Genomic DNA, 14284 nt, shown 5'->3' on the forward strand with positions numbered 1-14284 from the left:
AAAAAAAATCGCTTTGGCGGGCGCTAAAACAAGTTCAATGCAGGAAAAACCCTGTTGTTGCTGAAGTAGTTATCCTTGAAGTGCGTTCGCGCACACAAAAATGACTTTATGGGTACATTTCCGTTAAAAATAAAACTCAACCAGGCACTTCGAGGAGGTTCTGATGCTGGGAGACGGTGTAATGAAGCGTGTGGGTTACTACATCCAACAACCGAACATTTTTTGTTTATATATATTGCATGTTCAGATATTTATTCAACAAAATATTCTGGGGGCATGAAATGTTTGTGAAAATGATCAAAAATGCTCGAGGGAACAGCCAACTTAAAAATTAAATAAATAAATAAAAACTGGAGGGGAAAGAGATAATTGTATGTCTTTATTTATTCAAGTTTATTGAAGTCTTACTTTGTTCCAAGTCTATTCTAGGTTATATAAAATGCATTTTGACAAAAAACAACTGTCCCAACACAGAGTGGACACTTACGTTCCTCCGAGCCTTGGCAGGTCTTCGGATTTGCCCATGATGAGGTACGACTTGCCTTCTACCAATCCCAAATGATCTCTGCAACCAGGACGACCCAAAAATTGTCTGACTTCCCCCTCAACATCATCGTCAGTGCCTACAGGGCAGAACAGTGTTTAGGACACACTTTCTCTGCAATTCAAATTAGCCTCATGCTGAATATGTATCTGAGAGAAAGAAATGCATTTAACAAGAATCAGACACATTTCATATGCATTTCATGAGCATGGAGAGAACATTGAACTGTACCTTCTTTCAGCACTTGCTCCACCTTCAAGTGATAGATGTCAGAGTCATGTTCCAGATCCATCTTATCCACTTTCACTTTATAAACTGTCAAGCATAAGTGTAATATTGTTACTGGCATAATAACTGATTAGAATGGATTTTGGTGCCAGAAATCAAACATTTTTTTTTTAAATTAATTTACACAGGGGTTAAATGAATAGTTCACTCAGGTAGGCACATTGTCATCATTTACATCATGTTGTTCCAGATATATTATAAGATATATTATAAGATATTTCCCATTTGAAAAAGAAAAACTCCATGTGATCAGACTGCTCACTGGATGAATTGGCTCCAATGGTTCTTGAGATAACAACTCACTTGAAGAGAATACTTACAGTGATTTAAAAGTGAAATTTGGGTCTGTTGCTCTCACAGAGTTTGCCATTTTTGGATCTTAACAGAAATTATCACTATGAAAAGTGAACACATCACATCTTTTTTGGTTAACTTGTTTGTGAGCAACAGTGTGCCGACTTTTTTTTACAAAAAATTCTGTCATTACTTATCCTCACACGTTACAAACCCGTAAGACTTTCGTTCATCATCGGAAGACAAATTAAGATATTTTTGATTAAATCTGAGAGCTTTCTGTCCCTCTGTTGACAGGCTACACAACTACCACTTGACGCTTAAAATTCATAAATAGATTGTAAAACTAATCCATATTAAATGAGCGGTTTAGTCCAAATTTTCTGAAGAGACTCAATCACTTTATATGCTGAAAAGATTTGAGTTAGGCTTTTATTCACATATAAACATCAATCAACACACACATTGCTACTGCCAATACACTCACAGACATTCCTGTGAGCATGTAAGACATAATACTGCTGCTGCACATGTAACATACATGAATGAACCCTCATAGTAGATCTGGAGAAGTGGAGCTGGGGAGGGTGGAGGGTTTCTGAAAGCGGGCTCTAGACTGGTAACAGCACCACAACCAGTATTTGTTTAAATGTTGAGCCACAGTTTAATGGCTACTGATGCAACAGCAACCAATCAGCTGCGCTATGTAGATAATGATGTGATTGCTACCAAATTAGTTAAAGATCTATTAGCCTGCGCCATCTATTGTTTAATGATGGAACTAGGTAATTTGTTATAATTAATTATACATATTTTCCTCTTGAGCTAATGTGCTACACGCAGCGGTCAATGGATGGACAGAAATCTCTCAGACTTTATTACAAATATTTTCATTTGTGTTCTGAAGATGAACAAGTCGTATGTGTTTGGAACAACATGATGGAGAGTAATTAATGACAGAATTTTTGGGTGAACTGACCCTTTGCTAGCCTGGCAAGCCAGACCTACATCAAGATGTTAGGTCTGGCAACTCACCATAGATGCGGCTCAATCCGAGGGGCGGGATAAACGGCTGTCTTTCAAATTCCCTCTGCACGCAATAGGACACCGCTTCAACCAACCAGAGCGTTTTCCCAACAGCGAAGCTAACGTTAGATGATACATCATTCAACTTTTGAATCTGGCCGGCAAAACTACGAACACATCTTCCTCTTTTTAATAATGACTTAAGTGCCGTTCTATGCTCTTTTCTCAAAGAAAAACCTAACTCCAAGTCCTCCAGAGTCGCGGCCAAAGCCGATTCGAAAGACTGTTCTCCAGCAGCAGCCATTCTTTGTTTTCAAGTAACGTTAGCAGGGACCGTCGCAACTCTGTCATCATTATGTTAAGCCCGCCCCACCTACTCTATACACGATGTGATTGGCCTGACCCAATTTAGGTTTTTGCAGCTCGAAAGTCAACGGAGAGTTGCTAGACTACCCTGGCTGCAAAATAATTTTTGCTGCCGCTAGGGTGCGTCTAGATTTCTAGGCTAACCCTTTGTAGTTGTTCACTATAAAAAGAGCAGAGTGGAAAACAATTCCCCATATAGCAACATTGTGTCGGCCCAGATCCGGCCCACATCTGGCACATGTGGAAAGATGATCTGGCCCACATGCAGCGTGGAATTACGCCACTTGGGTGGGCCGCTCCTGTTTGCCAGATCTGGGCCACAAGCAGGCCATAGCAATGCCACATCTCAGCCGAGAGCAAAGAAATAAACCAGAACTGGATCTTATCTGAGCCACAGATTCTGTGTATATTAAATATGGAGTCATCTCAGCCTTAATAAGCCTGTTAACAAGCAGAATCAAAGAAAGAAGAGAACAGAAAAAGAGACGAGCAGAAACACAAGAACTACAACTGACTTCAGACACTTGGATTGTTGGATCGCTGATCGATTGCTCCTGTCTGCCTCGCTGCCTGCTGTGAGTGTGTTTGTGTGCTTCAGTGCTGTAAGCTCCGTCTTAGCCTTATATTTCTTTGTTTTGAACCATCATTTTACTACCATTTCTAGTTGTTTATACTACTACATTTTACCCAACATCTCAGATTAACCTGACATCGCTAGCTTTTGTTATTAGTACTACTAGCACAAAACGCTAGTAATTCGCTAGCTTGTTAACGCGCCACCCGTGTGCTCAGCTATTTTTATTTATTTATTTTTCTCTCGCGCGTCCGCGCCTTTGAGTTCATAAAAAGCTCAGGTGAGTAAGAATCAGTCAACAAACACGGTGAGTAATGTCTTGTCCTGTTATTGTCAGCTGCACTTCATGTCACATGTTTAGCATAGCCTTCTCTGTCGACAATATAGGATTTATATGTGATAAATGTAAGGAGACAGTTAGGTTGACAGAGAAGATTTCAGAATTAGAAACACGCAATCCAAACTTTAATTGAGGATAGTAAGAGTGCTAGTGCTTTAGATGTTTTGGATGCGCATAGTATAGTGAACACTTTACATGGCGCGGTTCCGGCTGAAGTAGAGCCTGCGCAGCCGGGCAAATGGGTGACAGTGAGGGATCGCTCTAGTCGCGGATCTAAAAACCACTCTTCCGTTCCGATTACCATAGCAAATCGATTTGCCCCGCTCAGTGAAACACCCACTGAGAATGATTGTGCCCTAGTTATTGGCGATTCTATTACACGGAACGTGAAAATAGAGACACCAACCACCATAGTCACATGTTTGCCGGGAGCCAGAGCGCCTGACATCAAAGCAAATTTAAAAGTGCTGGCTAATGCTAATCGTAAATTCTCTAAGATCATTATTCATGTCGGCACTAATGATGTTCGACTCCGCCAGTCGGAGATCACCAAAATTAATATTAAAGAGGTGTGTGAACTTGCAAGTACGATGTCAAGGACTGTAATTTGCTCTGGCCCCCTTCCTGTTCGCAGGAGTGATGAGATAGTTAGTAGATTGTGTTCGCTTAACGGTTGGCTGTCTAGGTGGTGTCCGCTTAATAATATAGAATTCATAGACAATTGGAAAAGTTTTTGGGGCAAACCTGACCTGTTGAAAAGAGATGGTATTCATCCCTCCTGGGATGGTGCTGCTCTTCTCTCTAGTAATATGGCTCATAGTCTTAGAGCTCAAACATGACAATCTGGGGCTCAGGTCAGGAAGCAGACAGACTGGCTAAACCGACCGTCTGCTAGCGGCCTCGCGTCACCAAGGTCAGATAAATCCTATCACATAGAGCCTCTTTCACCTAGCGATCATCATATAGAGACTGTGTCTGTTCCCCGAATTTGGAAATCCAAAAAACGTTTAAACCCATCTAAGGTTAAAAATTTACTTGATGTTCAACAAATAAAAAACAGCTATATTACAGATGAGAAAATGCTAAAGCTTGGGTTGCTGAATATTCGATCGCTTACTTCAAAAGCACTCGTTGTTAACGATATGATTTCAGATAATAACCTAGATGTGTTGTGTTTGACAGAAACCTGGCTAAAACCAAACGATTACATTACTTTAAATGAATCAACCCCGCAAGATTACTGTTATAAACATGAGCCTCGTCTGAAACGCAAAGGGGGTGGTGTTGCTGTAATTTATAGTAATAGTTTCAAAACCACTAAGAAATCAAGTTTTAAATATAATTCTTTTGAAGCATTGGTGCTTAATGTAAAAATATATAGTGTAAACGATAAATCACGTTTGAGATTTGTGCTGGCTACTGTATACAGGCCACCAGGGCACCATACAGACTTTATCAAAGAATTTGCAGACTTTCTATCAGAATTAATATTGACTGCAGATAAAGTACTAATTGTTGGTGATTTTAATATACACATCGATAATGAAAAAGATGCATTGGGATTGGCATTTAAAGACATTGTAAATTCAATTGGAGTTAGACAACACGTGTCAGGACCTACTCATCGTCGTAATCATACTCTAGATCTAATATTATCACATGAAATAGATGTTGATGCCGTTGAAATTCTGCAGCAGAGCGATGACATCTCAGATCATTACCTAGTCTCGTGTAATTTGCATTTAGCCAAGGCTGCAAAGCCGACTCCGTGTTTCAAATATGTGAGACCTATCACTTCTGCTACTAAAGATTGCTTTATTAATAATCTTCCTAATCAGTTTCATCATCTCAGCATCTCAGATAGCTTAGAAGAACTAGATATTACAACAGAAACGTTTAACTCTCTCTTTTCCAGCACTTTAGACACAGTTGCTCCGTTGCGCTTAAAGAAGATTAAAGAAAATAGTCCAACGCCGTGGTACAATGAGCACACTCAGGCCCTTAAGAGAGCAGCTAGAAAAATGGAGCGCAACTGGAAGAAAACAAAACTAGAGGTATTTCGCATTTCATGGAAGGAGAGCTCTATTGCTTACAGAGAGGCTTTAAAAGCTGCTAGATCTGCTTATTTTTCAACCCTATTAGAAGAAAATAAACATAATCCTAGGTATTTATTTGAAACGGTGGCTAAACTAACGAAAAATAAAGCTTCAAGCCCAGAAGTTTCCAAGCAACACAGCAGTAATGACTTTATGAACTTCTTCAATTATAAGATTGATAATATCAGGGACAAAATTATAACTATGCAACCGTCTACTACAGTATCACATCAGGCAGTGCATTGTAGTCTCCCTGAGGAAAAATTTGATTAATTCGTTGCTATAGGAGAGGAAGAATTTACTAAACTCATTAAATCATCTAAATCTACAACATGTATGTTAGACCCTATACCGACTAAGCTACTGAAAGAAATACTTCCAGAGGTCATAGATCCTCTTCTTAATATCATTAATTCATCTTTGTCTCTAGGATACGTACCAAAAAACTTTAAGCTGCCTATGATTAAACCGCTTGTTAAAAAAACGCAACTTGATCCTACAGAATTAGTCAATTACAGGCCGATCTCGAATCTACCTTTTCTGTCAAAGATATTAGAAAAGGCAGTATCCTCACAACTGTGTTCCTTTCTTGAAAGAAATGATATCTGCGAGGATTTCCAGTCAGGATTTAGACCGTACCATAGTACCGAGACAGCTCTCGTTAGAGTCACAAATGATTTGCTCTTATCATCCGATCGTGGTTGTATCTCTCTATTAGTGTTACTCGATCTTAGTGCTGCATTTGACACCATTGACCACAACGTTCTTTTAAATAGATTAGAACATTATGTTGGCATTACGGGAAATGCACTAGCATGGTTTAAATCATACTTATCTGACCGTTATCCGTTTGTAGCAGTAAATGATGAGATGTCTCATCGATCACAAGTTCAGTATGGCGTACCACAAGGCTCAGTACTAGGACCGTTGCTGTTCACTCTGTACATGCTACCCTTAGGAGATATCATTAGGAAACATGGCATTAGCTTTCACTGTTATGCCGATGATACTCAGCTCTATATTTCTTCAAAACCTAACGAAACTTATCAATTCACAAAATTAACGGAATGCATAGCGGATATAAAAAATTGGATGACTTGTTGTCGCAAAGGACTGTCTTTGTGACTGCCCAAAGCCAGGTGTTGTAGTCCGAGAGTTAGAGAGGAGTTAGGAAGGTATTGCATGACAAGATGGTTTTCGGTGGAAAATAGGTAATTTATTAATTATCCAAGGATAATCCGTGCAAAGTACAAATTAATAATAAAAAAAAGAAAAAAAAATACATGATGAATGCTAATGAAGCAGCACTATAACCTCTGCACATTAAAGACAAAGGAAAATTGCTGAAACAGCGCTCTATCAACAATAGACCATAATGTTGTACTCTAGTAACAGAGCAAACCACCAACCCTCCTTCAGTAAAGGAACACTCTGGTTAAATACACAAACTTCCCGCCAAACGGAAATGGGAAGTACCATTTGCACAGGGTAACCTTTGTTTCAATAATGTCCATTACAACAATGACATTAAAACAACCTCATCTTACTCAGCCGAATAAATACAATTAGTGCAGCTTAAGCACAGTAACGTTACAAACATACATTAAACATTAAACAGAACAAACATCACAATCCCCACCTAGGTTGCCTCCCCCCAGCTGTGAAACATGGTATGACCGCTGCTATTATAAGCGCGTTCCGGGTTACGCGCGCTACCGGAACGAGCAGAGCAGAAATCAACGGGTAAGCACAAACAATACCACAGAGCTGTAACGTTTAACTTACTAATAAACCGTCTGTAAAAATCATTAGACTCCTTGTGATTTATTACACTTCAGCAAGCGCTAACAGTAAACAAAGAAATTGAACTTGCATGATGTTACTGAATATATGAACTGTGGCGTTGCAAACGTCCCTAGCTAATTATACGGGATGAAGAAATAAAATGTAAATAAAGCGCTTAAACAATGTACTTAACAGACTAAATATAGCAACATTTAACACTCACAGATACTGAAATGGTGATGACTTCAATCACATAGGTTCGTCATCACACTTGTAATTTCCTACTTCTAAATTCTGAAAAAACAGAGTTTCTAATTATTGGACAAAAAACTTCCTCACGTAATAACTTAGAATACTGTCTAACACTCGATGGCTGCTCTGTTAAGTCTTCGTCGTCGGTTAGGAACCTGGGTGTGCTCTTTGATACCAATCTTTCATTTGAAAGTCACGTGTCTAGTATCTGTAAAACTGCATTTTTCCATCTTAAAAATATATCTAAATTACGCCATATGCTCTCATTGACAAATGCGGAACAATTAGTTCATGCGTTCATGACCTCAAGGCTAGATTATTGTAATGCTCTACTGGGTGGTTGCCCTGCATGCTTAATAAACAAACTACAGCTGGTTCAAAACGCAGCAGCTCGAGTTCTTACCAGAACCAGGAAGTATGACCATATTAGCCCGGTTCTGTCAAAACTGCACTGGCTCCCTATTAAACATCGCATCAATTTTAAAATATTGCTGATCACTTACAAAGCACTAAATGGTTTAGCTCCGCAGTACTTGAGCGAGCTCTTAACGCATTATAGTCCGTCACGTCTATTGCGATCTCAAAATTCCGGCCAGTTGATAATACCTAGAATATCAAAATCGACTGCTGGCGGTAGATCCTTTTCCTATTTAGCACCAAAACTCTGGAACAGTCTTCCTACCATTGTCCGGGAAGCAGACACACTCTGTCAGTTCAAAGCCAGATTAAAGACACATCTCTTTGACCTAGCTTTCACATAATACATTATAGACTTCTATAATTTAATGTTAGGCTGCATATATTAGGTCAGCCGAAACCGGGAACACTTCCCAAAAATCCTGATGTACTCGTTACATCATGAGAAGAATGGCATCTACGCTAATTTTAGTGTCTGTGTTTATCCCGAGGTTTTCCTGCAGCCTGCTGGATCCAGGCCGTATCCAGATCTGACGAAGGACCTTCGCCTGGACTGATGACAACGCAGTGCTGAAGTGCCAACTAGTCTCTCCCTATGGAGGATCCCACTACCACTCTACAGATAAGGCTTTGTCGGGAAAATTCGTTTCGCGTTCCTACCCCAAAGCAACTAAATAAAATAAAATTCTTTATCAAAATTTATAAAGAAAGACAAGTACATTGTTTAGGCTTGGCTTGTAGGGAATTCCAAACCTGCGTATATTCAAACGCACATAACCATAGAACCCATTCTAAATGCTCATGTGAACGCCATCAGTGTTTCTCACAGGTTCGCGTTTAAAGTCTGTGTAGAGGGAATGGTGTCGTCTTAGCGGCCCCTAATTTAATAACAAATGATCATTGCGACGGAAGCAAATCAATCAAAACTAACTTTAGATGGAAATAACTTAACTCTGCTGTAAAGCCGAAACAATCTCTGTTACCTTAAATTATACGCTTATCTCTGTAAAGCTGCTTTGAAACAATCTACATTGTTAAAAGCGCTATATAAATGAAGATGACTTGACTTGACTTGACACAGTCTTAGATGAAATCAACTGAAGAGAAAAGAAGACATTAAATCTGTGAAGATCTCAGCAGAGGAGGATTAAACAACTCCACAAACAGCATTACCAGCTTCACTTATTACTAACCAGACTGACTTTATTTCTGTCAGACGTCTACAGCAGTTTTATTGAGAATTAACAGAGGTTTAACTCTAATGTGTTTAATTTGAAGTCACCATAACAGTGAATAGTGTTTCCATTAGTTGGGCTTTTAACTCTTCTAATTTCTTATGTCTTTTTTGGCCGCTGTGACAGTGTGTTTGTCAAATACATTTGCAGTAGCAAAGAACGTTAAAGTGTGATGATGGTTACCTGTTATGGTGACTTCAAATGAAATGCAGAGTTAAACCTCTGTTAATTCTCAATAACAACTTTTGTAGATTTAAGTCTTCTTTTCTCTTCAGTTGATTTCATCTGAGGCTGTGTCTGAAGTCAGTTGTAGTTCTTGTGTTTCTGCTCGTCTCTTTTTTCTGTCCTCTTCTTTCTTTCAGTGATTCTGCTTGTTAACAGGCTTATTAAGGCTGAGATGACTTCATATTTAATATACACAGATTTTGTGGCTCAGATAAGGTCCAGTTCTGGTTTATTTATTTGCTCTTGGCTGACATGTGGCATTGCTATGGCCTGCTTCTGGCCCAGATCTGGCAAACAGGAGTGAGCCGCCCAAGTGCCGTCATTCCACGCTGCATGTGGGCCAGATCATTTTTTCACGTGTGCCAGATGTGGGCCGGATCTGGGCCGACACAATGTTGCTATGTGGGACCTTTTGAGTTCCACTGAACAACATGGGGGGTGTAAATAATGAACTCTTGATTTATGAAAGTATAACAGTCATGACAATGAAGTAACCTACCATAATCCATGCCAGCTTCACAGGATTTATTCATACGAGCATTTTCATCGACTTGGTTTTTCTTCTGGAAAGTGCAGCTTTCTGCGTTCAGAGAAGTTATTAATGCACACTTGTAATCACACACACACATCAATAAATTGTTTTTTCATCGTTCACATACAAGAATAAAAAAAACATAACAATGTTTAAAATTACAAGTAGACTGAAGGTAACCAAATCAAATACTACAAAAGTTCAGGATATGGTCACCATACACTATTTGTGTGTGATTATACCTTCTGCACAAATGCACATGTCTCCCTTACACAGTCTGTATATAGCGCCATCTGCCCTTTCAGGGTGGTAGAACTTCATACAGCGTGCATCTGAGAGAGAGAGAGAGAGAGAGAGAGAGAGAGAGAGAGAGAGATTGATTTAATGCAGTGAGGTAAATTAATTAAAAATGCTAATTTCAAGAAATATTGGAAAGTCCAGGGGTCATAAAGTAAAAGTCCTGCCATATGTTTATTCCACCCATGAACTCACACAGCAAAAACTCCAGTGTTGAATGAACTCTCCTGGGAGTTTATTTGGCTCCAGACTCAAGAGTGTTAAAGTTAATGAGATAATTTAGTGATTGATTGAGTGATGATTGACCATTATTGAAGACACCTGATGTTAACAAGCAGAATTACTGAAGGAGAAAATCTCATTTTTAAAGTCACCATTATGGTGATCGGTGTTGGCTTTACTTGGGCTCTTGACCCTTAAACTAATAACGTTAGATTTTGTTTGGCTGTTGTATCTGAGTTATAACTGCCAGATGAATAAAGAGAAAAGTTGATCAAGTGGTGTTGGTTATGTTTTGACAAAATCATCATTTGACTTGAATCACAAAACTCATTTAGAGAGTTAGGTTTACCTTGTTGATTACAGCAGCCTGTGATTCTACAGTATACTATTTTCAGCATTTTCAATATAATCAAAATGATTTCTTTAAAGTTGTTCTGATCAAAAGACTTACATCAAGAATCAGCCTGTGAATCTCAACAATGGTGACAATAATAAAGCATGTTGCAGTGCATTCTGGGTGCCACCAATCAAAACTCATTCATGGCTCCCATCATGCATTGCGGTATGAATAAAGTATGATCTGAATTGTCGTAGTAATTTCCTTGTCCTAAGTGAATATTCTTTTTGTCACCATTGTTGAGATTCATACACTGAATAATGATGTGTGTGTGTGCCTTCAACAAATATTTCTTTCTATCTATCTATCTATCTATCTATCTATCTATCTATCTATCTATCTATCTATCTATCTATCTATCTATCTATCTATCTATCTATCTATCTATCTATCTATCTATCTATCTATCTATCTATCTATCGGATTATGTTGAAAAACATTATACCTTTTAAAACACGTTCCTCTAACGTCAAGAAAACGGCTTGTTCTGAGACAGTGCTTATGATTTATGGGGATTTTAAAAAAAAAGCACTGAGTGGATTTTTATCATTATAGCGCGGTTGTGTACACTACCAACACACATTTATTTTTAAACACCATGTAAAAGTGAATTTTGCATAATAGGTGGTCTTTAATATCTCACCTGGAGAGTAATATTCATATATTGTGACTGGAACAGGTTGAAGCAGACCCACATTAAACATCTTGTGCATTTTGAAGGCAATTCTTTCTGTCTCTTTATGAGAAACCTGATAAGCAAAAAAAAAATGATATTAAATTAGCCACATTAAAATTTGCACAGGTGACAAATAATAATAAGTAAGAACCAAATAAATAAAAATTGCACTCAAAATGATTAATTATTATGTTTCTTATGAATTGTGGTTGGTGTTTCTATCTTGCAGTCATTTGCAGTCGTTTTGAATAGCAGAAAACAAAATGCACATAAATTTTATAGTCATCGGCTCAATTTACAAATTCAATTAGCACATTTTCTTTTGCATAAATTTCTGCAAAATTCTAATATGCTGTCTGTAATGTACAAACAGGTGAATATCCAGGTACACAAAACTCCAGTGTTAAATTAACTCTCCTGGGAGTTTATTTGACTCCACACTCAAGAGTGTTAAATGAACACTGAAGCGGTGTTAAAGTTAATGAGTGATTGATTGACACCTGATGTTATTAAAGACATTCATCTGTCAACCAGACATTTCATTTTGAAACATGTGTCAACCAATCAGAATAAAAATAAATAAATCAACAAATGAGTGCACTAGGTTCCAGAATTATTATTTTTTTTTTTCATTATTTTCATTCGTTTAAGCGTTATAAGCAATGAACCAAGCCAACAAGCTACAAGGTGAATCAAACATTCATTAATAACAACTTTGATTTGAAAATCGGACAAAAATATATTTTAATATATTTTAAGTTTATTGCAAAATATGCAAATATATTTAAATATTTAAAGAGATCGTTTACTCAAAAATGAAAATTTGCCTATGATTTACTCCCTCTGAAGTCATCCTAGGTGTATATGACATTCTTCTTTCAGACGAATACAATAAGAGTTATATTAAAATATGTCCTGGCTCTTCCAAGCTTTATAATGGGAGTGAATGGGATTATTTTTTTGGAAGTCCATTAAAGCACATCCATCATAAAAGTGCTCCACACAGCTCTGGGGGTGAATAAAGGCCTTCTAAAGTGAAGTGATGCATTTGTGTAAAAAAAATATCCATATTTAAAACTTTATCGACTAAAATAACTAGCTTCCAGCAGACGGCCGTACGCAAGTCGACTTACGCCAAAAGAGTAACACTTGACAACAATCGAGTAAAAACGATTATTTTGCTCTTATTTTGTCTTGTGTTCTGAATGACACGCACACGTCCGCCCCTCCCGAAGCCGTAAACTCTTTCAGCTTGAATGTTTAAACTGATAAGACTTAAAGAAGTGAAAATGATCAACTTTAGTTACGATGCAATACTGGCCCGATTGTGCAAGTCACAATTCCGTCATGTCCCGACTCGTAAACACGAGAGTGCAGTTTCGACGCTTGCCTTATCAACCCATTTTGAGAGACAGAGAGAGAGAAGACGCAGCACTGCTGAACATTCACGCGGTTTGTGAAATTGCATCTTTGCAAAAGTTTTGAAATTATAGATTTGATTTTATAATCTGTGTGGCTTAATTTAGGCTACTCATACAATCTACTTGCTAAAGTGAATCAATGTTTGTGGGGGAATTTCCCGCATTATAAGTGGTAGACCTGCGGGAAAATTAAAATACTTGCTGAAGTATTATATGTTATATCATTTATTTTTATAGTTCAAAAAGTACAATAAATGTTCAAATTTCATTTTTTTAAGAATTGTTGAAAGGTGTCTTTTTAATAAATGCAACACATTCCCAAAGTCATGTGAAATAATCGTGTTACATAATCATGATTTCAATACTGACCAAAATAATCGTGATTATGATTTTTTCCATAATCGAGCAGCCCTAACGTAGATGTAGGAGTAGCGTAAGCTTTGACGCCTCTCGCGGTCCAAACAAACAGGGCTGGGCAACAAACTCAAGCTCCTCCCACATTTCTCTTTAAAAATTGTCATTTAGACTTTTAATTTGTGACTGGTGTTTTGTTTTGCTCTATCCTCTGCGCTTCCGCGTTCATCATTAAGTTGTGCGTCAAGGTCAAGGGTCACTCTGTAAGCACTAGTTTCCCATTCATGGTAGCTGTATTATGTAATATATCGCATTATATTTTGCAATATATTCCCATATATTTTTGTTCCGTAAGAGTTGTTAACCCTACTGTGGTGACACCACAGTAGGTACAGTGACTAGTACAGATTACTGGTCTGGATTGGTACAGATTACACTAATCAGATGGGCTCAGATAATCCACGGTACAGTAGTAGTGGGGGAAACCCAGATGGTCCTGATGACCAAATTTTTGCTCACCTTCTTCAATTGAGGTGAAAATTGTTATAAATGAAAATCCACAGAAGAATACTGACCATCATGGGGAAATCTATTATTTTGACTCTACACCAGTGTTTTGCCAGATGAGAAGTCATCTTAGATTAAAATCAGCTTTTCACTATTTTAATTCATTTTACTCTAATTAATTTTATAACTGTAACATTTATCTCTTTTAATTCCTTTTATAACTGTTTTAATTTCCCCTGCTTTTACTTTGTGTCTAATTTCTATGCAAAGCTCTATGAATTGCTATAGTGTGATTATTTTAATTCCTTTCTATGTAAATCTTAAGAATAACTGTTTGAATTTCCCTTGCTTTTATTTTGTGATTATTTGTATTCCTCTCTATGTAAAGCACTTTGAATTGCCATAGTGTATGAAATGTGCTATATAAATAAACTTG

General features: G+C 37.8%; 1 protein-coding gene across 1 annotated transcript in view; it reads right to left on the minus strand.

The window, feature by feature from the left end:
- Window positions 1–14284, minus strand: part of LOC307154079 (complement C3-like) — a 75113-nt gene continuing 60829 nt past the window's right edge. Inside the window, exons 36-40 of the mRNA XM_079898859.1 lie at window positions 11534–11639; window positions 10217–10306; window positions 9942–10022; window positions 776–859; window positions 1–623 (exon numbers count right to left, since the gene is read on the minus strand). Of these exons, the coding sequence (XP_079754985.1) occupies window positions 484–623; window positions 776–859; window positions 9942–10022; window positions 10217–10306; window positions 11534–11639 (501 nt within the window). The 3' untranslated portion in view covers window positions 1–483. The remainder of the gene's footprint in view (window positions 624–775; window positions 860–9941; window positions 10023–10216; window positions 10307–11533; window positions 11640–14284) is intronic.

Source organism: Squalius cephalus, assembly GCF_949319135.1.
Source record: "Squalius cephalus genome assembly, contig: scaffold_83, whole genome shotgun sequence".
Classification (NCBI taxonomy): domain Eukaryota; kingdom Metazoa; phylum Chordata; class Actinopteri; order Cypriniformes; family Leuciscidae; genus Squalius; species Squalius cephalus.